General features: G+C 45.0%; 1 protein-coding gene across 1 annotated transcript in view; it reads left to right on the top strand.

Annotated features, from left to right (window-relative positions):
* The window catches only part of ADAM19 (ADAM metallopeptidase domain 19), a 238,525-nt gene that overhangs the window by 175,664 nt on the left and 35,779 nt on the right, over positions 1-27,082 (top strand). The window contains exons 20-21 of the mRNA XM_069199648.1: positions 1,614-1,698; positions 2,189-2,974. Of these exons, the coding sequence (XP_069055749.1) occupies positions 1,614-1,698; positions 2,189-2,974 (871 nt within the window). The remainder of the gene's footprint in view (positions 1-1,613; positions 1,699-2,188; positions 2,975-27,082) is intronic.

Genomic DNA, 27,082 nt, shown 5'->3' with positions numbered 1-27,082 from the left:
ACTTTTCCACAGTTCTTTGAAGCTGAAGAGATTCGATTGATTAGCAAAAACCTACATTAAGTAAAGAGTCCAGGTTTCTTACTGCACTGGCAGGAGCAGGACTGCAGCCCCTGGAGTTGGGCCGTAAACTATTATCTCAAATATTTGGTGAACTTTGAATCCGCAAAAACTCCACCTTTGATACACTGAGTTTAAAATTGTTCATCAAATACAGAATATAGTCAGGCCCCTTTATGTTCCGGACAGCTTTCTCTCTCCATTTGATGACCATAAACGAGTGGTCTTGTCTCCATATTTGAAAAGGGAACATTATCTCTTCATGCAGCAGATGTGCAAAAGGTGGTTTAGTGATGGAACTGGAGGGGTTGGAAGGGAATAACCATGGGGGAGACCTCTGGGGAAAAATGTAATGACCGATGTTTAAATGCCAAGTTGCACCGTCTGGGATCCAACCCTTCGACAGCCAACTCCCTAATTGATGCCTGTAAACCACTAGAAGAGAATGCTGAAAGATCTGTTAATTTGGCTGACACTAAGGGGCATATTTATACTCTCTTTGCACCGAATGTGCGTCAACATTTTTGACGCACAATTGGCGCAAACACTGCCCCATATTTATACTTTTACGTCCGACCCCGCGGGAGTCAAAGTTCAACCATGTGCGTCATTTTTTAGAAGGGGGAACCAGCCTTGCATTAATTAAATGCAAGGTAGGTGTTCCCTTCCAAAAAATTACTTTAAGGCCTGTGCACCTTATTTATACTGTGACGTCATTTTGACGCACAGGAGGGGGCAGGCCTTAAAAAACGGCGCCCAGCCTGATGGGCGCCGTTTTTTAACGCATGGGTCAGGGCAGGCGTTAAGGGACCTGTGGGCTCAGAAGGAGCCCAGAGGTGCCCTCCCATGCCCCCAGGGACACCCCCTGCCACCCTTGCCCACCCCAGGAGGACACCCAAGGATGGAGGGACCCATCCCAGGGAAGTTAAGGTAAGTTCAGGTAAGTATTTTTTTCGTATTTTTTTTGTGGCATAGGGGGGCCTGATTTGTGCCCCCCTACATGCCACTATGCCCAATGACCATGCCCAGGGGACATAAGTCCCCTGGGCATGGCCATTGGGCAAGGGGGCATGACTCCTGTCTTTGCTAAGACAGTAGTCATTTCAATGGGGGTTGGGCGTAAAAAAAAATTGCACAAATCGGGTTGAGGCCAAAATTTTGCCTCAGACCTGACTTGCCCCATTTTTTGACGCCCAAGCTCCATTTTCCCCTACGCCGGCGCTGCCTGTGTGAGTCATTTTTTTTGACACACACCAGTCAGCTGCGCCGGCTAACGTCATTCAATAAATAAGGCGCCCGCATGGCGCTTTGGAATGGCGTTAGCCGGCGTTAAAATTTTTGACGCACAACTGCGTTGGCGCAGTTGTGCGTCAAAAAGTATAAATATGGGCCTAAGAATTTTGTGCTAAAAGATTTGAGGGAGGCAATGAAACAGTAGGTGGAAAACAATTTGTTATGAAGGATATCTTTGGGGTACTTCTGTAGGTTTATTATGACTCATCAGCTAGACTAGATAAGTGTGAAACTAATGTTCAGGGCCCTTGTTTCGTCCACAGTCACCACTTGAATCCAGAGCCACGTAAAGGTACTGGACATGCCAACCCGACTTACAGACTCTGCCCACCACTCGAAGAGAGCAAGGTGAGATATTTTGATTCCAAGAGAACTCTCTGTTCAACACCAGGGCGTGGCTATGTGGGATTTAATGCACTTGGGGCAAGGGGTCAATCGAGAACTCAGTTGCAGCCCTGAATTATACCATTCACATAGGCATGGATCTTGCTCAGGCTAAATGACAGACCAGGCCAATATGGTTTATCCTGCAGTGTGGTCACAGTCTTCTTAATATCAAAAGTAGGCATCTTATAGCTATACACTTCAGGCATAGGACGTCCATGCCCCTGATAGGTTTTAATAGCAGCCTTCTTATGTGCTAAATAATAGATCTCTGTTTTGGCTTGCCTTGTGACCTCATGTATAGCGTTAACGCGGTCACTTTGTGCACATGGTGTCCATGGGTGGGAATCCTATTCTCATGTTGAGCTTCCTGTTTGGGCCTCTAATGTTCACAGGCGATTTCTCATGTGTGCCCTCTATACACATAAATAATAACCATTTTCTTCCAATGCAGGAGAGTGATTGTCGTGGAGGCTCTTCAGCACGGTTTACTGTACTCCGACCTACCACCAAAAATGTTCAGCAACCAACTGCAGCAAGTACCAGCAACACACATACCCCTGAAGACCTGCCTCAGAGAGATGCAGCAGGTCCTACCTGTGAGACCCCTGGAGCCGCAAATGTGACAGACATCGCAAGAAAACCTACTCTGAACCTTGAAATTGTACTCAAGACTAATACTGTAAGCTGTTCACCTCTGACCTCCGGAGCCTTGCATCAAACTGATACAGTCAGACAGCCAAGTCTCACACCTGGAGCATTAAATAAAGCTGATACTGTGAGAGAGTCAACACCACTTACTGAAGCCTTCCATCAGACTGACTCTGAGAGACAGGAGACCTTTGGATTTGGGGATTCCCATCAGACTGACAATGTGCGACATCCTAGTCCTGTCTCTGGAGATTTACCTCACCACCTTGCTGTGGCACACACTCATACACCCGCAGCCTTACCCAAAATAGACGCGAGTAAATCAGGATATCAAAGTCTTGGTGAACTGCAGCAGGTTGCATCTGTGAAACATTCCCTTTTGAGTCGTGGTGCCTTTCATCAGACACAGCCCATTAAACAGCCATCAAGAAATCTTGGCACACCACTTCAGGCACAAGCTGTAACCTCTGAGAGGGACTCTTTTAGACCAGTGTCTGTAAATCCTGGAGCACTGCATCAGAAAGACCTTATGAGACGTTCTCCTCCAAAGAAGCCTGCCCCACCTGTTCCACCACACCCACCAATTAAGGTAATGCCATGTTGCCTACTGTATCTCACCAGTGTTATCAGGCAGTGCTATGCCATTTGCTCCAGCATGCGTAGCTTTTAAAGTTGTGACACCACCTAGATCTTATGGTAGTCATGTTGCTTGCTCCTGCACACCAGGCCTTAGTTTGTGTCACATAATCTGCTGTACAACACCTAGCTGCTAAGGTGCTGTTATGTTGTTTGCTCTCGCACACACGGCGTCTTAACCTAGTTTCGTGCCACCTGTTCTAGGACGCCCATTTTGTTTGGTAGTGTAGTGTTATCTATTCTAGCACAACCACTTCCTAGGGTAGTTTAGTGGTACCCGTTTTTGTTACTAGGGAAGGATAACTATTTTCGGTCTAGCACAGGTAGCTCCAAAGCTAATTCAGTAGTGTCTCTTCTAAGGCACGGCAAAATCCCTACGTGTAATGATATCATATGCTTCAGAATTCCGACCACCTGTGGTTGTATTCCCTCCTCTTGCAGGGTTACTCCCTTTGGTAGTGTTAAGGTGTAATATTCAGGTTCAGTCTGAACACTTTCCAGTGTTTTTTTTACTGCAGTGGGATGTTGTTGTGGATGAAGGCAGCTATTGACAATTCTCTCTCATACCAGTCCTTTCAGTGCATAGCTGCTAGCTATGTGGCTGTCTGAATAGTGGCTTTGATAGGATAATAGCTAGGACACCCAGGGCCGGCTCGTGAACTTTGAAATTGTTAAGGCATAAATACCGTCCTTGAGCCGGACTGAACAAATGAAGCGAGAAAGTCTGACCTCTTTTGGGGAGAGGTTAAGTGGGGTTCTCCTCCAAAAACTAAATTGTGAATTTTACAGCACTATGCTCACATAAATTGGGTAAAAACCAAAGGGGCACTAATTAAATATACCCACATGTTTGTGGAATGCCATACAAGCCTTAACTCATGAAGGGTTATTGGAAATCATCACCTCCCAGAAACGTCATGTCTTCTAAAAAGTTGACTTAATAGCTGTATGTGTTAAACTCCCTTTAAGAAATCTGGTTTTGCAAGACCATGAAGCCTATCACTTTTCAAAATGCATATGGCGTCATTTCTCACCATAAATACCACTATGCATAGGAGAAATGGTAAATGGCCTGCTGGAGAACAAACAAGATTAGAGCAGAAGTTCTATCCCAGAAGAAGATAGGGAGCCCTATGCAATAGGAACTGGGAAGGGGAAAAGAAAACAAATGTGCAGGATACCAAAGGCCAAGGGCTGACTAGAGAAAGTGGAAACCCCACAACATAAAATTGCTAGACAATATGACTTCCTTCTGGCTCTGCTGATATTCACCTGAAAGTAAACGACTGGCCTTTGTGTGTGCCTAGCCCCTCTCTGTCAGTGTGCCTCAGCTGATACAGGCCCAGTCTCCACAACGTCCATTGTGGTCTGTAGCAAAGGAATATACACTTTCCTTTATCTTTTGCTAGTTTCTGAATTATTTGTGCTGTTTGGTATTTTCAGAACATTCCTCTAAAAGAAATTGTCCTTCAACTCCATACAGAGATCACGTTGTTTAAGTGAGATAGAAGGTGCAACACATTACTATACAGACTTTTGGGAGCTCTCCACAAAGGTTGCAGTGTTAGAGCTACCACTGTTTCTCTACCCAATATCGTGCCACTAGGAAAGACATATATGGCAGGGAGACAGGGGCGTAGCTAACATTATTGAAGAAAGTGATGACAAGAAGATGGGCATAGCTATCATTAGTGAAGCAAGTGCATTACGACTGGGTCCCAGAGGTTTGAGTGATTTGCTGTACCCTAATCATGGTAGTCCCTTTCACCCCAACCTGGAAGCAGTGAGCCCATTTTTCTGGCTTGCATTAACACCTACGGTGCCCTTGATGTGACCCAATGAATAGATAAGAATGCACCTATGTGAAAGACACATAGGGGGTCATTACGACCCCGGCGGTCGACATTAATAGGGCGGTAAGTACTGCCAACAGGCTGGCGGTACTTGCAGCCGTATTATGACATTGGTGGGTTGGCTGAATCCCGGCGTCCATCACTGTTCCGCCCGCGGGATTATGACCCTGCCTACCGCCATGGTTTTCGTGGCTTCCTCAATGCCACCAAAACCATGGCGGTAGGCACTATTAGTGACAGGGAATTCCCTGTCACTGATAGGGGTCTCCCACCCTCCCTCTCCAGTTAGCCCCCCACCTCTCCAAAGCCCCCCCAGCCTCCCTACATTCACGCCCCCTTCACACACACACACACGCATACACCCATTCCCACATGCATACATTAATTCACACACACATCCACACAACCTTTCATACATACATGCAGACACTCATTCACACAACACAACATACACACACTCACACCTCCATACATGCACACATGCATTCAACACGCAACACACACCCGCATCCACGTACACACAAAAATTCACCCCCCCACACACACAACACCCTCCCCTGTCAGAAACCCGACTTACTTGTGTTCAGGGGGTCCTCCGGCAGGAGACGGTACGGGGCGCTGCTGCCACCAGCAGCGCCCGCCAGCAGAACACTGCCAGGCTGTATTATGGGTCAGAATACGGCTGGCGACGGACTACTGGCGTGGTGCTGCTGGTGGCAGCAGCACCACATTACCGCCATTAGCCGGCATGGCCACAGCCGGATTTCCGCCATTCTTCTGGAGGAAATCTGGCTGTGGTAATAATATGGCGAACGGCTGGTAGCCGTGGTGACGGTCTTTTGCCGGCTGTCGCAGCGGCAGTAGGCGTTTTTTACCGCCAATCTCAAAATGAGGGCCATAATGTTGCTCAAGTACACATTTACATTAAGGTTGCACCATGGACTAAGATGTGGCAATAGCAGAATCGGGGAGATTTAAGAGACTCTCTACAGTCTTGATGTATGTGAAGATTAATGCTGACCAAGTACAAAGTTCTCTGGTAGAACAACTGCTACCACCAACTTTCACAAATTATTTTGCTGTTGAAGGTTATAGACTGATATAATACATATGCATGTATCTGAACACGTATTCAAAGCACCCCACAATAAGAGTACTATAAAGCAAATGTAACATACCCTTCTCATATAGAAAGAACAATAATGATCAAAACTAATCCTCAACCACGATAACATATGACCAAGATAAAAGCGATAAGAAATACTCCGATGGTACGGCTTGCCACAAGGTTTTGTGAGGTCTGGGACTAAAAGGTAATGCGGGCCCCACTGGCTGCTTTGCCCATTTTGCCAGGGGCTATGGGCACCTATATCTAAGTATTAAAAAGTAATGTACTCCAGGGAAAGTTAAACCATAATCTTTGGCACCATTTGGTGTTCTGGCCTTACAAGCTGCCTCATTGTTATTGAAAAAGGCAGGTTTCCTTGCAATTAAAATTATATCAATAAATGTTGCTGGAGGAGAGGGGGGCATGGATAGGAAAGGCCTGGACCATAATGGCCCCTCAGCTTCCCCTTATGGCGGTCCTGCAAAGGTATAATTCCCTGCTAAGCTGTATATATATTTCTTAGGCTTTTTCTGGTAAACACTCACCATGCTGTTCGGGTTATATCATAATGATCACACCAATACATAGATCAACACCCTTTATTTCACTTTCGGGCTTTGCTCCAGTGACACATGATGAAAGCAGGTATCGTTTTGCTGACACACCTCGAAAGCCGCCCTTTTCCTCCTATTAAACCTTCCAACGCCTACCACACTTGCTAGGATCTTAACTACACGTTGTATTGCCATAAATCTCAAACAACCATTTTTTCCTGCATACATGTGGTTTAATCTTATTAATGTCCCCATGTCAAAAGTTCACTTTCGCATACCATGTTTGGAAGAAGAATTTTCTCTTTGCACTTTCAGCACCTCATCCACTTTCCTAGAAATATTATATTTGGCCAAAACCTGTGTTTCTGTAGCACTCCAAAGTGAACACAACTGAGAAAAAAAGTATTCTGTCTCTCAACAACACAAACTCGTCATGGAATGCTGGGTATTAAAGTACCTCCATCCATTCACCAGTCCAGGTTATTACCCATTCACAAATGCGTTTAATATTTGGGTAACCTTTTGAACTAACCCAACAGGATGATAAAATCTGCATAAACAATATCTGACTTCCTCATCGACTGCCCTTACTCACCAGAGTCCTCAAGTGGCGGGGAGGCTCCCTATGTTTACAGGGAGTGCTTCTGAAAGGTAATGAGGAAAGGGATCCCGTGTGAAGAATTAAAAGTCCCAACATATGGATCATGGTGTAGACATAAGTAGAAATCAGGGTGCCCAACATAGGGGTATTTTCCACGATCAGGACAATTATATATTTTTTGCGTGATCGGTCACGTGTGCTACTTGAGAAATAGAGTAGTGCTTTGGGAGGACACAAATACAGATTGTCCTAGCCGTCACCTCATTCCCCCGAATCCCTGTATTTAGGGGATCATTAAAAAGTGATCAAGAATTACTAAAGCTTACTTTGGTGAATACTTTATTTCAAAATATGATCACACAAAAAAACAGTACTGTCAGTATTTTAAATTTAGAAAATTAGTGCAAGTACAATCGAAATGGATGAGTGGAGCAGAATTCATCTGTGGAGATAATGGGTGGGTGTTAAAGATATCAATATGTGATGGAATGTCCAGACTTTTTAGGCGTGAAAAATCGTGAATAGCATGTGTGGGTATAGATATACATGCTTTGAACGTTCCTGCTGTCTACTGCTGGGTGAAGAGGTTTGCAAGTTATTTCTCTTCTAAAAATACTTAAGACTCTAGCTATACCATGGCTCCTCCCTTAGCCTACAATGCACTAAAAAGACATAAAATCCACCTCAGATTGTATTTTCTGCAATTGTGTTTGGACGTTCCAGCTCCAGGACTGTTGTGCCTGTTGCCGCCTAGGTTCATGACCCAGTGGCGAAGAACTGTCTACCACATCAGCAGCGCCTTGACTTGATTTTAAACTGCTCTAAAGCGGTTTCTTTGGGAAACATCAGGCCATACTAAAAATGACTGTTCGGGATGGGTGCTATGGAGAAGACAGCTATCTAATTCTGTCCACATTGCAATGGTGAATATTCATGGTCCCATCAATATCGGGTCTGTAACATCTGCCTGTCCTCAGAACACGAAGTGTCGACCTGCTTGGCCTGCAAAGCACTTAAGTATGAGAAGAGTATCAAGTATTGTCACAAACACTGCTGACCATCACTAGCTAGAGCAAATATTGATTCCCCCTAGTGCCACTCTTAGGCAAAGATTTGATATTTGCACTGTATGCAAAACCACTATTATTGTTAAATATGTTTCTTTGAATGGACAGATGTGGTATCACAAACATTTCTATTAATTTCACAGCCTAAAATATTTGGTTGGTGTATTGCATCTTGTGGTCTCTCATATACTGGTAAAACCACTGGGGAGATCCGAAAAACAATTTCGTAAAAGCAGTCAAGAATCAAATGTTGTGTTCATAAAATAAAAATAAAAAAAACACCTAACTGGTGATATGAAACGGTGGGTTATTGAAGTGATCAAAGGCTCTGTACAAAAAAATGAAATGCTGATTATTTGCATGCATTACTCGAAAACAGATGGATTTGGAAGACTATCCCTGTAAACAGGGGTTTGAGTGTATGTGATTAATGACTCTCTTTAGATGTCAATAAATAATACCACGAGGTGCTATGTATCATTCAGAAAACATAGTTTCCTTTCCTTCCCCTATCTCGGCCCAATGCCTCATTACACCACAGTCAATATATGTCACCCGAACATGTCCTGCATGTTTACCCCCAGTCATTCCTATACAACGTTTCTGGCCTTCGTAGATTAATGTCACGCCTTAAAATATTTTAGGTGTTACTTAACTTCTTGTTTTAAGCACTATGTTGCTGCTACATGTATTCTTTGAAGATGGCCTCCGTTTTTAAGCAACTGGTTTTGTTACTCAGGTGACAGCTTTTTCGGCTCTTATTAATATTTCTCCAGTGGGTCGTTTTAGTCTCCTAACTTGGCAGCTGCCCGTCACGGCCTACTCTGGTCCTTTCTCGTCACGTTCATATTACGTTGCTCGCCCCCCATCCTCGACATTAGGTGGGCCCCTACCCTTCTCGGATTCCATTCAGTGCTCGGACACCGGTGAGGATATCTCGGTTTCCGTATTATTGTTACTCAATTTGTAACATTGCTGAGTTTTCTCTGTATTGTATACTACCTTATGTTTATTTTGATTTTCTAAAAGTTTTTTTAGCATGGTTATTTCCAATATAGGCGCTTTGGACTCATAATCATTGGCGCTGCGTGTTTATGGCTCGTTTTGTACCATTATGTAGCTTGTTCCTATGTAGTTTGTAAGTTTTTTACTTAATTAGTGATTTTTTAATAGCACACTTTTCATTGCCCCCACGTTTCTTTGCTTAATAGTTATTAATTCTTCATCTGTGCTTCTTGTGTGTTTGCATGCACCCTGGGCCCCTGTGTGTTCTATTTTCACTCTACCAACGTTTCAACATTCATGTCACCAGGTGTGTTGTTGGGTTCCTTAATGTCACAATTTTGCCACTAACATATACATTATCTGGCGTTTTTGATGTATATGTATCTAGTTTTTGATTTATTCTTTTAGAAATTGGGGTCGGCCATATTGCGCAAGCATACAGACCGGAGGATGGTCTCGCATATTCATTAACATAGGCACTGAAATGTTGATGCGCATTCCACATCTTTCTCCGCACATCATTAAGTGCTAACCTGCCAACCACTTAACCAACTCGTGGATATTTATGGATACTTAACTGCACGAGTGGAGTAGCATATGTATGCACCTAAACATTGTGCCTGGCATTGTTGTTTTACTGATTGTCATACACATACATATGCTGCAACTGAACCACTTGAGTTTTGAGCATTGATTTTACAGAATATAATGATTTCTGTTTTGGGGTTTAATGCTTTTCACTTTCCTATTAAAGATTCATTCACAGAACTGGTGCAACTAAGGGCCGGATGCCCGACCTTTTGTTTTGCGACTTGCAATATGTGATCTATTTGTGAATTTCAAATTGCGTTGCAAAACAAAATGAACAACAGTGTTAAGCACACTGTTTGCGATCTCCAAATGGGTCGAAGGAACCTGCCTCATGAATTTTCAAGAGGTAGGTTGCAATTTGCGACCCATTTAGGAATGGTCCGCGCTCACAGGCATGGTGGTCTGCTGGTGTCAGCAGACCACACTGTCTGTGACTGCTTTTCATTAAGCAGTTTTAAAAAAAAAAATGCAGTCCGTTTTCCTTAAAGGAAAATGGGATGCATTTCAAAAATGAAAATGAAAAGTTTTATTTTCATTTTCACTTTGCACAGCTAATTAGCATACATATTACATCAATGATGACACCGTCTGTTGCATTACTGATATTATCACTGCAACATTTGCAATCAAATTAAGGAAGAGAAAACTGTTGCTGGCGGTGGCGTGAGTTATAGTTACCTTAAGGCACGAGTTATAGTTACTTGAATTAACCATAAGTGCAGAATTTCTATGGGTTTGTGCAAGTACATTCAGAACCTAACTATAATGTACCTGTAACCTTTATTTTTTCAGTGAGAATATCTATCTATCTAGCTGTCTATCTAATCTATCTATCCAAAGATATCTCTCGCTCCTTCTCTCACTCTCTATACATATATATATATGTATATATATATAAAGACAGATATATATATATATATATATAGATATCTATATTTATCTCTCTCTCTCTATATATATATATATATATATATATATAGAACTATCTATCTATCTATATATCTATCTATCTATCTATCTATCTATCTATCTATATATCTTTATATATATATATATAGATATATATATATATATATATAAAATCACTGTAAGAGAGCTGGGCTCTTTGAAGATGCCCCCCCTCCCCATTTAGACCCTGAGATGCTGATTTTTCAAATCTGATAGTGCACTGGAACCTGATAACTAGGCCACAGTGTATGTGTTCTTTCCCTAAATTATTTGTCGACATGGTAATATCCTGATTGGCAAATATTTTATCCCCTTGTAAGCCTCCAGTAAATGGTACCAAGGGCATAGGTGGTAAAGGGGTCCCCAGGGCTACAGCACAAGTTTGTGCCACCCTAGGTGACCCATGCAAACTCCTGGCGGCAGGCAAGCCATTGCGGACTGCCAGAGTGGTGCAAGCTGCTCGAGTTCGACTGTGCCTTCACCAAGGGTGGCCTAGTCCCATGCACCGCCTTTATAGATATGTCAGACACCCCTAAAGGTAGGCCTCTGCAGCCTAGGAGGCAGGGTGCATTATATTTATGAAGCAAACATGTAAGCATGAGCTTACATGTCTCTATAGTGTACTTTACATTAAGGTACATTATAAGTGCAGGCTACTCCATAAGATAACATGGGACTGAAGCCCCCGGTGACCAGGGCTGCGAACTCCATTATGGTACCTAGATATGTTGAGTTTGGTGTCAAACAATATGCCTTCTCTCCCCCAACATGAATCCTGTGTCGAAGAACAGCTGGCATGCACTCAGGTGGTGTTCTAGAGGTTGCCCGCCTGTTCGGCATCCTTTGTGCTCTGGCCGGGCAGCCCGCTCTTTCTCCCACAGTTGCTGCAGCCAAGACAGGTTGCTAACCTCCTGCCAGGCAGCCAAGGCATTCCCAGATGTCAGAAACAGGCTGAGGCAAGAAGGAGGTCCCACCTCCGGCCTTCCCGCCGTGCTAGTGAATAGAGCCATCAGGGCTGGGAGCTTCAAAGGTCTCACGGCCCCTAATAGCCATCAGCACAGTTCTCCAGCAAGGAAACAGCCCTCCCCCTGTCCCAAGGTACATTTGCTCATGGACAGGTGGGGAATTAGGTATGCAGGACTGTGCACCCCCCCAACAGACTGACCACACCTGTAGGGTGAGCAGCCGGTCTGTGCACTAAATCTTCATTTCTGCCATCTTAGAGGGGCAGAATAGAGGGTAGCTATGGCCCACTCAGGGGCAGATTAGCTGTAGGAGCTTCCTGCCAATTAGCAACTAGTCTCTATACCCCCAATGTCCCAAAATCCAGGATTTAAGGAACACCCCTGACACCAAACCTCATATCTGATCGACCAACTTCAAAGGACCAAGAGACGCTCTGCATCACCAACAACTGAACTCTGCTCACTAATCCACAGCAAACAAGGGAAACTCTGTCCCTGAGACAACAGACTGGGAACTACATGATCAACCTTTGTCCTTGGCTGATACTCATCACTCCAACCAGAGGGACACCTGTGGAAGGCAAAAGCACCTCCAGTCTACCCTGGAATGGTGGCAACTGTCCTCAGCACACTGCAGGTAGAAACAACCACAGTATCCAAAGTTTCGCCGGCCATCAGGCTCGCCGTGGGTTCGTAAAAAAACAGGTGGTCCAGTGTCTTCTGGGTTTCGCAGTCCAGTCTGCCTTCAAGTGTCAGGCCGCTACCTCACTCCCTCGGACCCCGGTAACTTTCCAAAGGATTCCTGCACCTTTGCTGCTGCCAAGGCTTGTTGGTTGCCAGCCCTGTAACTAACCCCTTAAATTGATGGTGCAGAGCACAGAGTGCAACCTGCATCTGACATCTGTAATCCAGCACCAGATGAGATTTTGCATCCCCTTATCAGCATAATCGTGCCAGTGGTAAAATCAGAAGGAGCGCAAGCCCCATTCAGCACCACTGGCAGCCAGGACAACACTGCACCCGGACCCCATGGACCTGATAGAAGTGAACTGACTGTTGTGGCCTAGTCCCAGGGCCTGCACTACCTTAACCTTGCAAGGGTTCCCCGCAGCTCGACCCCCAAGTGGTTGTTTGTCACCAGTGGCATCCCTGCCATTGACTTCAAAGCGAGTCCCGTTCAGCACCACGGACAGCCAGGACAACTCTGCACCCGATCGCCACTGGCCATGTAAAACTGCTCTGTCTGTCCTGATCTGGTCCCAGGAAAAGCACTAGTTTAACCCCCCCCTAGGATTCCATGCAACTTGTCTTTTAAATGCATTTTTGCAACACATGGTATTTTTGCCATTAACTTCAATGCAACATTAAGGCCCTGATTCCGCCGTCCGCCAAGGTACCGCCGCCAAATGACCGCACCGCGGTCAGAAGACCGCGGCGGCCATTCAGACATTTCCTCTGGGCCGGCGGGCGCTCTCCAAAAGAGCGCCCGCCGGCCCAGAGGAAATGCCCCTGCAACGAGGACGCCGGCTCAGAATTGAGCCGGCGTAGTTGCAGGGGTGCGACGGGTGCAGTTGCACCCGTCGCGTATTTCAGTGTCTGCTTTGCAGACACTGAAATACTTTGCGGGGCCCTCTTAGGGGCCCCGCGGCACCCCCTACCGCCATCCTGTTCCTGGCGGGAGACCCGCCAGGAACAGGATGGCGGTAGGGGGTGTCAGAATCCCCATGGCTGCGGAGCGCGCTCCGCAGCCATGGAGGATTCTGTAGGGCAGTGGTAAACCGGCGGGAGACCGCCGGTTTACCCTTTCTGACCGCGGCTGAACCGCCACGGTCAGAATGCCCTCGGGAGCACCACCAGCCTGTTGGCGGTGCTCCCGTGGTCGGTGACCCTGGCGGTCACCGGCCGCCAGGGACAGAATGACCCCCTAAATGCCATTTCTGCAGTGATTTTGTATTGCTTCTAAAATCGGTATCACCAGTTTCACAGTACGTATACTGTTCATCTGGTGTCTAAATTTATATAAAAATAAGCTCTATTTTAATAAATTGGTGTTGGATTTCTTTTGAGTCATGTCAATTACTTATCATCCATGTTTGTGATGTGAAATGCCTAACAAACATTCCACTAAGTAAAGCTTGACTGGTCTTTGCCACTCTACCAGGACAGAGCTAAGGATCTACTAGTGTGAACCCAAGGACCATCCGTGGGTTATTGTGAGAGTGTTCCGTGGTGAGGGCTAAACCCGCACCATGGAACACCCGCCAATCCACCCACCAATAGCAATACCATGATTGGTTGGCCGCACCCCGAGAGAAAAGATGTGGCTGCCATTTTGTGCATCAGTACTCTGTCCCCTGGTGGGAGGTCAAAGGGGTAATAAACCTTAAGAGATAGGAGTCAGGCTAGAGGTACCCTGACCCCAGGAAACTGATAGGGGTATATCTGAGGGACCCGTCATGGGCATAAAGTAACCCAAAAACATTTTTGGGGGCAAGGCCCTGTGTGAATCTGTGACGGATCTGTGGATTCAGGTCCCAATTAAAAACAAAATACACCCATTCACACTCACGCACCCATTCACACACTTGGACATCCACTCACAGACCCACAAACCGCTACCACACCCAGTCACAGACCCACACAGTCATTCACACATGCATTAACACACTCACGCAATTACTCACACAACCATTCACACAATCATACAGCCACTCACACACACACACTCAGACCCACAAAACCACTCATACACCCACACAGCCAATCACACACCCACAAAACCACTACCAATCACAGAACTACACAGCTACACACAAACCCACTTACACACCCACTCACACATTCATGCAGGCACTCACACACCTATTCACGGACCCATAAAAACACTTGTACACCCATGCACACCCCACAAACCCACTCATATACCCACCACAGATCCACACAGCCATTCACACAGGCACTCACATACCCACTCATAGACTCACACACCCTCTCACACAACCACACACACACAAAGTCACACACCAATACAGCCACTCACACACCCACAGCGTGGGGTTGGCTGCATGCAGGTGGTTGGCTGCAGGGCCTTGCTAAAGGCGAGGCCCTGTGGCCAAACCCCTGCTGCACATGACCAAATACCATGCACAGCATGGGGTTAGCTGTATTAGGGGGTAGGTCACAGGGCCTGGCCTGAAAGCTATGCCCTGCTGCCAAGTCCCCACCATGCATGGCCAAAGCTCATGCTCGGCATGGGGTTGGCTGCATGCAGTGGGCCCTGCGGCTAAACTCCCACTGTGCACAGTGGTTATTAGATAAGTGTGTAGTAATTAAATATTAATTTACTTAGAAAAAAACAAAAAACACTAGAAATTCACTAAAAACCAAAGGTTACAGGAAGGCTATAGTTTGGTTTAGGTTTTACACACTAAAGCATAGAAACTTAGCAGTTATTGTTATACTTATCTCAAGAAACTATAGCAGGTACCCTAAGGTCAACTATGACTCATGCCCTCATTGTAATAAAAAAATAAAAATGTTTTTGGCCACAGGCGGAGTCCCTTTAGGACCCCACCACTGGGCATAGGGGGTTCAGAATATTCCTACCTTGTCCCCTTTTGATTTTATTTTTTTGTGATTTTTTGGTACTCAGGATGAGGCCCAAGTCCCAAGATGGCTGCCAGCACTTCCTGGTTTAAGTGTTGACAGCCTATCAGATCTCACCATGAGATCTGTCAGATCTGTGGAGGATTCACATCCCTAAATATCTATCTTTTTTTCCATTAGTACCCCTGAAATCACTGAACAGATTTACACCAAATCACAAAAGCATGATCTGTGGACCAAGATCTAGCTTATTGCCAAATTTGGTGTAATTCCATTCAGCAGTTCAGTCTGTAGCTGTGTCTAAAGATTGCAGAATCCCTAAAGAATGGAGAAAAAGTGCTTTGGGCTCCCCCTTTTTTTCGGCCCCCACTTGATGAATTACCCCAAATGTTTCCAGGCAGCAGCTGAAGTAACTGGTTCACTAGTTTTGAAAACTTTGTGAAGATTTGTCAAACGGTACAAAAGCTTTTAGCAAATAAAAAAAACCTTCGTCTATGGGAACAGTTGGTCCTATATGTGTAAATATATATATATATACATATATATATATGTGTGTGTGTGTGTGTGTGTGTGTATACCCAAACTTGAAGAGGTTATTGGGTTTTAGTTTTTAGTTTTTACATCATAAATTGCAGTATCTGGACCCATCCAACGTACAAGACCTTCTCAGACAACACAGGCACAGAGTATGATGGAAGATGGCAATCAGGTATCTGGCTGGCACAGAAGAGGCAAAGCCCTGATGCCCTGTCCTCTCATGCATCAGAGCAGAGGTCAAGAAGGAGGAACTCCCATTTAAGCAAAATATATGGCAGAGGCCAAAATCACACCAAACACACTACTCCTTCACAGTTACTAAAGGATCAATCCCCATTTGGCTCAACCTCAAAAGAAGCCTTACACTGAGGATGTGCGCTGCTTATGAGGGAGTCTGGAACTGAGCCCCAAAGTTAGCCACAAAGCACACTGACCTTCGGGTTTGGTTCCTAGTTCTGCAACCTTTTGACTCAGAGAGATTCCCTTGACTCTAAAAAAAAGCCCTCAGCTAAGTGTGCAAGCCTTAGCACCTGTTGATCCAAAATGTCCGACAGTCCACCCTCTGAGATGAAGTTGTCTCTGGAGTTGACTCTGAAGCTAGCCCTATGGCCAGCTCTGAAAAAAGACTGGACATTAGGACTCGAGTCCAGTGAAGCCCTCAACCCTGTTGAGCACTTGAAGGTGCCTGGTGTTAGCATAGAATATTCATACGCCTTTCCACTGGGAAGATCGTGGTGCAGCCAGTCCTTCAGGAGGACAATCACACACCACAATGAACACAGGAAGTAAGAGGGAGCTCAGCTTTGGTGAAACAAATATTGGATGGACTATCCAGTCTCCAAAAGAGGTAGGGACAGAGCCACTAGTCCTTCCTCACAGTTTCATCCTCTCATTCCCCAGCCTCCACCATGTCCTCCATGTCCACAAACACCACCAACTACTCTGACATCTCAGCAGTCTGTTGCCTCAGACCACAAAGATTCAGATCAAGGTAGTCCCTATGATCAACATGGGGGCACATTGCGACAGACTTTCTGGTTATGCACACTGCCAAGTAAAGAACCTGCACCAAGGCAACAGGTACCACCCCTTGTCGAGTTAAGGAGAGCATGAAGATTGATGTTGGGGGGTAAGCAAGTGGATGTAGAGGCAGTCACCCAATGTGCCATCGCCAGCTCAATCAGACTGCTTTCTTGGTACAGTAGGTAATACTGGGAGAAGATGCAGGAGTTGGGTAAGCACCTCTAAGTGGCCTATCACAAGAGTGGACAAGAACTTATGGCTATGGGGAAGTTGTCTCCACCAGGAACATACGATGTGTCCAGGACTCCGCTCTGCTGACACATCCTCCAGGGAGGGAAACATCATATTGGCATTGTATTATGAGGCCATACATGGCATAGGATGTCTGGATTCAAGCTGGAGGTGCAACAGCATCTCATTAGCGTCCCATTCTATGACGAGCATCTGTTTGGTCCTAAAGTGAACAGTGTACTTCAGAAAATCAAACGGGATACATAGACAGCTAAGATCGTGTGTGCTCAGCAGACTCAAAAGTCTGTTTTTTGCAAACAGCTGGCAAGAGGAGGTGCCAAGTTAACAGCACTATCCAAAGATTGGGACACCAGCAACACCAGTCCTTTCAAGGATGCCAACATTCCAAAGCTATGGCAGAGGTGGCCATTATAGAAATTACAAAGACAAGGGTAAATGTGGCTCCAGGAAGAGTGTCTGTATCTCTGAACAGTGTTTCACCCATCATTGCCATGGACCACACAATATTTATTGGGGGGATAAATTATTCCCTCTGAAAAAATCTGATAGGCTGATCCTCTCAGTTTTTCAGTAGGGGACCTGCCTGAAATCAAACACCAGACCACTGAACATACCACCTTGTTGTCATGCAATGAGCCTAGACCATCTTTTGCAGGAGGCAGTATAGACAATCCTAAAGATGCCATTGAGGTAGAGCCCCTTCACCAGCAGGGCCAAAGAGTGTACTCCTAGTATGGTCTCATCCCCAAAAAGGAAGGAATTTTGTGGCATACCCCAGACCTCAGCATTGAACATGTAGATACTGTTGGAGCATTTCAAAATTGGCATCCTGCAGGACTTCATTCTGCTGCTCAGACAAAAAGACCATATTGCGACCCTTGACCTAAAGAATGCTTACTTTCCAATGTCCATCCATCCAACACATCACTGCTACCTGTGCTCTGCGGTAAGTGAACAATATTTACAGTTAAAAGTTCTCCCATTCAGGGTTACAACAGCCCCAAGAGTATTCAGTAAGTGCTTGGCAGAGGTGCCTGCACCCATGAAAAAGAGCAGCAGACAGATCAATGCCTGACGCATGCTCAGCATGCAGTGTCTCTATTGCACACACTATGGTTCACTGTCAAGGTAAGGAAGTCACATCCCCAACCCCTCCAAACACAACTCTTTTTAGGGGCTATGCTAAGCACCACAACAGAGAAAGCCTTCCTGAATCAAAATAAGGTGATGGCATTTACCCTCTCATGAGGGCCAGCCTGGGAACCCAAAGAGGCCCTGGTGAATTTTGTCAGGCCAGCCATAGTGCATAGCGAGGCAACTTGACCACTACAATGGGGTTTGGTAGGTTCTCCCCCCTCCCGAAGACAATTGAGAAAAAATGGCAAACACTGTCCATTGTACAACCATTTTTAATTATATATTCAATTGTATTAGTTTTAAAAACATTGTAAATGATGACCTTACAATATACTAGGATATTGTAACCTTTATTGGGGTTCTTCAGTGATTATCCACACACTTACCCTGGAGGGGATGGGGGGTATCACTCTGCCCTCTTCTTCCCTTACCACATACCAAACACATTCTCTAAGAGGGTACAGATAAAAAAACCACCTTTTTTTATCTAGAAATCCCTTCGGACCAATTTGTGGTGTGACCCAATAGGTTTTTAAAAGTTGTCCTCACCCACTAATTTAATGGCATGATTCATCATTAGGCTCGCCACTATGCCTAGGTGTAGACCAGTATCCTGAGCGGAGCGTTTTGTTTTTTTAATTCTAGGATCCTATTTCCAAAAATATGAACTGTTATATTTGTTACAACAGTTTAAAATTCCTGAAACTGTCTCAGTGGATACCCACTATTGTCTTTATTCTCAGGTCACCCTGACAGGATTAAAAACAATGTCTCCTTATGCACTTATCAGGATATTATTGTCCTCAGCTCCCCTCTCCTTAGGCCAATTTGTTTTATCCCATTTCCTAGCTTCTAAGGGTCTGCAGGCCTTCTTCAGGGAATCAGATCCCTCTCATCAATTCCATTTTTCACTTCCCCTCATTACCTATACGTTGGCAGGATGATTTTGGCCGAATTTCCAAATTTCACAGTTCTTTAGCTAAAACTGGGGATGAAGTTGGAGCATCGTCCTATAGTCACACTTACATGAAGGAGTCAACGCCACCCAGGACCCGCCATTTTCTATCCCTCCAATGTTCGTCAATGAGTCCCTTACCATCACTCTCTAACAGTGCCTCTCATCCTTCCTTATTCCTTCTCTCACATGTATTTCATTTGTTGTTTATCGCCTCTTTACTAGCATAGGTACAGAGACAATGAATAATATGTGTGTAAATTAGCGTATAGAAAATGTTGACAGAGGGGACTACAAGGTGTAGAGTTCACGTCATCCATACTGGCAGGCATTTATTTAAGAGTGCTTGGTCTGGGGAAGAATAAACTCAGGATTCAGAATGTAACACAGTAGTTAGGATTGACTCTACAACTAGCAATATATTTCTACCCAAACAAATGCTTTTTAATATAAATTAGGATACTCAGAGACTAGGAAAAAAGCATAACTTTCTAGCCTGTGCCATGCAGTTTGCATGCAGCTCTTTGATGGCAGTTCATAGCTCACTGTGCTAGATTATGATTGTAATTTATGAACTGCAAAGTAACAAAATGAGCTCTGTGACAAATGCAGTATACCACTGAGCTATGCACATAATAAAATACCGTTTTGTGATCTGCATAGTACACGTTCTTTGCAGCAGCCATATTAACTCTCTGTGCTACCTTACATGGGTCAAAACCAGGGGCATAGCAGAAGTCCCCGCAGCCCCAGCCGTGCGGGGGGCTCTCAGCTTTACTCATACTGGAGGGGGCCCCCTCAGCCCTGACTGATGTGAGTGTTGGGAGCCCTTCAGGATATCTTGCAGTGGGCCCCTTAGGATTTGCTATGCCACTAGACCAAACTTGATCGCTCTTCAGCAGCTACATCAAACAGCAGAGTTATCTTGGCACTTTTATTCTTGACTAAAAACCATTGGATATACAAGGAACTCCTCAGTGCTTTTAAAATTGCTGCACTGCTGCAAACCCCCCGGAGAAACAAAAGCAGCTGCCCCCTCCCTTCCAGCCTCCCAGAAAAATGATTGATGCCCTGTACGACCTTGCCTCTCATAGTGCGGACACTACAGTCAGGATAGCATTGAAACTGCTGGTAATGATTGCTTCATGCATAGCAATCGTGCCTCTTGCTAGGTTACATTTGTGTCCTCTACACACCTATCTGGCGAGGTAGTGGTCTCAAAGGAAGACCAATGGGAAGATTTAGTGTCAGTGGAGCTCAGTCTTCAGTAGAGCTTGAAATGGTAGCAGTGGAAGAACTTGCTGGGCAGGCCTATTCTTTACCCTCAACCACAGATGAGCATTACCGCAAATGCTTCTACTATGGCTTGGGGCACACCTCAACCACATGGCAATCCAGTGGACCCGGAAACTGGATCAGCAGGAAAGGCATATAAACTACATGGATCTGGCAGCAATCCATTTGACACCCAGAGCATTTTACACCCAAATTAGGGAGAAAACAGTTCATATTCAAACAAACAAAGTTATCACCATATACTATATCCAGAAACAAGGGAGGATTGATTAGACTCTTCTGTCAGTTCCAGCTCAGAAGATTTGACATTGGGCCATTCACAGTCACTTATGAGTAGAATACCTTCCTGGGGTGGACAAGGACTTTGCGGACCTGCAATGCAGGATGCTTCAACAAATCGACAAATGAGAGGTGAATTCCCAGCACATCTTAAGTTCTGCCATAAATGAGCTACACCAACAGTAAATCTGTTTGCACCCATCACAAATGCCAAAGCTTCACCTCCAGGTAGCTGCACTCATAATCCATGAGGAAGCAGTGTCGATAAATTGGCCAGGGATCTTTTTCTATACTCCCTTTCCCTTGAACTCATACATACAGAGAAAACGAGGGAAACATCCAGGACCCTCATTCTAGTTGCCTACATTTGGCTTAATTTTTAAATAAAGATGTGCCGGTGCCCAAAGCTCTCCTTTGAAACATGCGACTGCTGCAATTAAATGCTCGAGCACAGAATACAGAGGCAGTGGAATCCTAAAGCCATCTCGAACCTCTTTAATCTATTTACAGCCACTCTGTGCCCCTTTGCACACTCTTACAGCTTTCTGCCTTTGTGACGCTTTTACATTTTTTTTCTTCCTCCGTTCTTCCCATATGTGTCTTTTGCTCGCAGTAAATTCCTGATGCCAAAAAATAATTTGCTGCATCTTCGAAAGGCGGGGTTAGCCTGCACTTCCCTTCACCTTCATTTAACTGCAGTAGCAGCTTGCAAACAGAACAGAGAACACTTATCCCTGTTTAGCCTTCATGTGGTTAATGGCCTTTTGAAAGGCCTTGAATGTGTTCTTCCTCCAAAGTTTTCCAAAACCTCAGTCTGGAGCTACAATGTAGTGTTAATAAGTATTATGCCACCTCCGTTTGAGCCACTACACTCTTGTGACATGCATTTTTTATCGTGCAAGTTTGCCCCTTTGTCACCATTACCTCGCTGAGTAGAGTTAGTATGTTCAAGTCACTAACAATTGGGGAACTTTTTATCCAGTTGCACAGGGATAGGATAGCTTTGTGAACTAACCCAAAGTTCTTGCAAAGTCGGTTGCCTTTTCCATGTAAGCCAAAAAATGTATATATACGCACACACACACACACACTCATTTACAAGACTACATATATAAAATTTGCTATGGCTTGACCTTCCACCCTTCACCCCCAACCCGCCCAACCCACCTCTCTCTGCTCCCCACTCGTCTCTCTGCTGGGAGCACACAGGGGACTGTGTTGCCTGACAGTAACAGATAAATTCCTTTAATTATTTCATACTTTACTTATGCCTCCCTACCTGATCTGACCTTTGTCCTAAAAACTGGGACATTTATTCAATGATCTGACCTTTGTCCCAAAAACCGGGACATTTGTTTAAAATTAAGAGAAGCGTCGGGACACCGGAACAGTCTTCTAAAAAACCGGGACTGTCCGGGGAAATCCGGGACATCTGAGCACCCCATACAAGCTGCAAGCAGATAATTATGTGATAAGTAATTGCCTGCTCAGCTCGATGCACATTTTTTCCCTTCCATTTTAGGCAAATGCTTCAGAGGTGCCAGCGTGCCTTAGTACATGGTTATTTACATACAAGTTTATTATCTCCTGAATGGAAGATGATTTGGGTCAGTGATGCTGGAAGAATTTACAGCGTCGTAGTGCTGCCAGTAATGTTATATCACTGAAGCCATAGGTAGTGTGAAAAATCCAAGAGTCACACAAAAAACACAAAGTGTAACAAATGTGCCACAAACATTCGGCAGGAGAGTGGTGAGGGTGTGGTATGTAGCTGGTGGTACATTTTGGAGAACAGGTGTGGTAGTGCACGGTCATTTACAGGCAGTACAGTTTCCTTTGAAATGGCGACTGAATTTGTGTAGACATGGCTTTTTACAAGTAAAACTATGTAGCTCAAAAACGATAATGTGTGGAAATCGAGTTTCAGCAAATGTTTATCATTTGCGCATCCCCTAGTTAAAGGGTCTTGATTAGTTTTGCATTTGCTACAATCTGTTTCCATCACACTTCAGACTTACAAAAAAGCTCTTTATTTGTGCTTGCCTAATTGCCGATATAGTTTGAAATATTTGTACAGTTCATTTACTGATATTTAAATGCATGTTAGAAAAAACTGGCATCCTACTGTCTTTCCATGTACTTCCTGTAAACCCAGAAGTGTCACATAGATTCCTTTCACAAACTCCTCTCACTTTGCAGTCAGAGAAATAAAAATACACTCCAGTTTCTGAATATGCAGCAATTTCTCAGAAGTCATAGCCTGACATTTGACCTTTGTTTCTGAGCAAATATCATAAGATAAACACAACATTTAAAGGCATCTTTATTACTCATTCACCATCTGAACTTCAGCATGATTATGTCTGGATGTGCTGCAGCCCTCCCAGCACCCCCAATTCCAGCGCCTAGGATTTGGGTTGTAACTAGTCCCAAACCCCACGGGAGCCAGCAGCAAAATATGGGCCTGAGACAGTAACATGGCCGATGATGACTCAAAGAAGTCGTCAGTATTAGACATAGACATTGTGGTCACACATGTTTGACGTTAGTATGTGTGTATCCAGGGGGCAGTGCCGGCCGACAGCTTTAGGAGGGAGGGGGATGGGCGGGAAGCACACACACACACATCATCCTTTCACACACACGCACATCCATTAACAACACTCAAAATATTCAAACATGCACACACGCACCAAACATTAATTTTAAAAGATCACACACACACTCATTCTTTCACACACACGCACGCATGCACACACATCCGTTAACAACACTCATAACATTCAAACATGCATGTACCAAACATTCATTTTAAAAGATCACACACACACTCATTCTTTCACACACACATGCACGCACATCCATTAACAACACTCAAAACATTCAAACATGCACGCACCATTCATTTTAAAAGATCACAAACACACACACTTATTCTTTCACACACGCACGCACAAACATCCATTAACAACTCTCATAACATTCAAACATGCACGCACACACCAAAACATTCATTTTAAAAGATCTATCACATACACACATACACAGACACTGCCAACGAGGGAAGGCGGTAGTCCCAGCCTCGTCACAGAGTGGGATGGGGTCAGTGAGACTGCTGACCCCACTCTGTGACAAAGTGTCACTGATTGACACTCGCCCTGGGCGCTTCAGGGCTTAAACCTGAAGCACCCAGGTTGAAGTCAATGGGTGACGCTTTCCTCGTCACCCAAGAGAGGGCCTCGAGGCACCTTTACTGAGCCGAGGAGGTCACACCCATAGGAGCTGTGACCTCCTCAGCCCTCAAAGTTCAGCTCAGGCAGCCAGGAGTGTGCGCAAATCACGCATGTCTGCTCCTGGCTGCCTGAGCTGAACATGGAGAGTGTCTGTCAGGCTGACCTTTGTTCAGCCTGACAGACACTCTTCATGAGGGGCAAAAGGTGGGGGGGCGTGTCCCCTCTGCCCTAAAGTACGGGCCGCGCCTGCCAGGGGGTTAGGGGCTGTGCATAGGTAGGAACATGTTAAATCAGTGTCTCTGTGTGCAGCTAAGAGCAAGGTAGAATCAGGCATGTTTTTTATGTGGGTGCCTCTAGAAGGCGCGAAGGGATTGAGTGGATTAAGTCACATGTCTGATCAATGTCTCAGTAGTCAGTGTGCGTGGGGCAAGTAAGTCACATTTAGGACAAGTGCCTCTGCTTATCTCAGTTCTAGGGACGTTAGTACCTTCAGTAAGAATAATTTCTGTTGGGAAGAAGAACTCCAATAGGATATTCATGAAGATACTCGGTGGCCATTTTATTAGGTGTTACTAAGATTTACAGAACTTTAAAAGAAGGTATGTCTTGATGATATGGGATACCATCCTGTACAGTGGCCCCAAGATGTGGAATAGCCCACCTCTCCAGTTTTGCTCAACAGAGAATTATTTGGCCTTTAGGAAAGCCAACTGAACAAGCTTCTATTTTCACTTTCTGGTAGGAGATGCCAGTTTTTGTTTTGTTGTTGGTGCCAAGAAGCCACTGGGTGGCACAGACCGAGCATTAGAAATAATGAAATCACTCAAAATCTTGGCTGTGGTAGGCGCAAACGCTGAAGATTTGTGAAATGGTCCTAAATAAATTTCCGGTGGGGCAAGAGGTACCCCTTGTGCATTTAATATTAGTTATGAACTGGCAGCTGCACGCTGCTGGGTGTATGCAAGACCACTGTTTGCCAGGACCTGAGGATAACGAGTTTAGTCCTCTGTAAGTGGTGAGGTCATCTTATTTTCAGACTACGGATTGTATTCAGGATATGATATGCTCTAGCTGCTTAGCTTCGAATAAATGCAGCACATCTGTTCAGGAAGAGAACAGGATTTCAAGGAAATCTTGTCTATTTTTCGGATTATCACGCCATTTACAGCTTATTGCTGTTTCTATCTTGTGGGGTTCTGTCGAGCTAGTCATTTGTCATTGGGATGTTTGTGGATTATATGGTTCTATTTCCATTTCCTCCCTTCTACCACCCTGTCTTCATCTGTAGACTCTTGTTTTATCATGAACATTTGAAGTATGCTCTTGCTTTACTATGGTAGGTCATTTCACTTTTTTATTTCAGTAGATGCTTGAATATTTTTGTGCTATTTATTCTCATAGACACACGAAGTTCAGCTGTGCTTAATAAATCAATACTAATACATATATTAAAAGAGCTCTGCTAGAGACATTTAAAATCAGTCAGGGAGCAGGAGCTACTACAGAAAAAATGAAAGAGACATCAGGCGTGGCTCACGTGAGGGAAAAGGGACGGGGCGGCGCGTGGCAGGAGAGAGGGGAAACCCCCCCCCCAAAAAATAAATAAATAAATAAATAAACCTTACCTTTTTTGCCGCACCACCGCCACCGCAATGCTCCATCCGCTCTTCCGTCGCAGGCTGCAGGCACAGGCTCAGGCTCCGAGCCTGCCCTGCGGCCAATCCTGACGCTGCTTAGAGCAGCATTAGGATTGGCTGGGAGCGCCTAGCCAGGGCACTCCCAGGCAGACTGGGAGCCTTTGCATGCTTTTTCCAGCCCAGCAACTGTGTTGCTGGGCTGGAGAGAGCCTACTGTGCATGTGTGTTTGGCCGGCCCAAGACGGCTGGCCAAACACACATGCACTCTGTCCCAGTCACGCCTGTGGCCCTGCCCCTTTTATAGTAGAAGCGTCACAAACATAGTTTATGACGCTTCTACTATAAAAGCTTTGCAGCTGCCTCTGGCGGGGGGGGGGTGATAACCCTCCTCTCCATAGTGGAGGAGCCGCACCTGGGAGACATGCACAGAAATACAGTTCCAGTCTCCTTCACACACTGCAGCCCACTGTTGTCACTCTAGCTCCATTGCATCCCTCTGCCCTTGTCCTCATGCACCGCCTCTGTCCATGATTCTGGTCCCTGCTGCCACCCCATCCTCTTTGAATTCACCTACGTATGTTGGGCTGAGAGTTTTACCCTTGTGCATCATTGATGTTTTTTCAATTGTTTGGTGTTTGTGACAGACATAGGGCCTGATTCTAACTTTGGAGGACGGTGTTAAACCGTCCCAAAAGTGGCGGATATACCACCTACCGTATTACGAGTTCCATAGGATATAATGGACTCGTAATACGGTAGGTGGTATATCCGCCACTTTTGGGACGGTTTAACACCGTTCTCCAAAGTTAGAATCAGGCCCATAGTTTACAAAGTGGTCTTGCAAAGAAGGAGTGATGGTAGGAATAGTTTTGGAAGACCCACCCTACATCAAGTGGCTGGGTCAATAGTGTTTTTGTCATCATTGCAACCACAAAATTGTTTTTCCCAATGGCAGAGGCAATGCTATAATGATAATTAGCAAAGCCAATAGATCTAACAGTGGCTGCAGCCTTTTGAATTTGGCAGTACTTGTTTTGTTTTTGTAAAACGTTATTGTTAGGAGAACTGTCGTGCCTTCACCAATAAAAAATGGGGTAAAAGCAAAAGTATATTTGTCTTAAAAAATATCCATCATCATAGTAGTCTCTGGCACTGAAGGAAACTACTTAGGGTATGGATTTTCATGTGCTCCTTGTGAAAGGGCAGAAGTGAGGCTAGCCATGTAAATGAAGAGGTCTGTCAGAAAGCCCCTATAAGTATATTGTAGATGTCATTTTACTAAAATCAATGATATAGGGTAATGCCACACCTAAAAATAGAGCTGTAGAGGGGCATCAACGGGACAGCCTTTCAGTTTGACTGTCCCTTACGGTTCTCTTGTAAATGATGACAGCAGAGAATTACATACTACTAG

The sequence above is a fragment of the Pleurodeles waltl genome, chromosome 7 (assembly GCF_031143425.1).
Source record: "Pleurodeles waltl isolate 20211129_DDA chromosome 7, aPleWal1.hap1.20221129, whole genome shotgun sequence".
Classification (NCBI taxonomy): domain Eukaryota; kingdom Metazoa; phylum Chordata; class Amphibia; order Caudata; family Salamandridae; genus Pleurodeles; species Pleurodeles waltl.
Note: the sequence above shows the minus strand (reverse complement) of the source record. Positions and strands in the feature narration are given on the sequence as shown.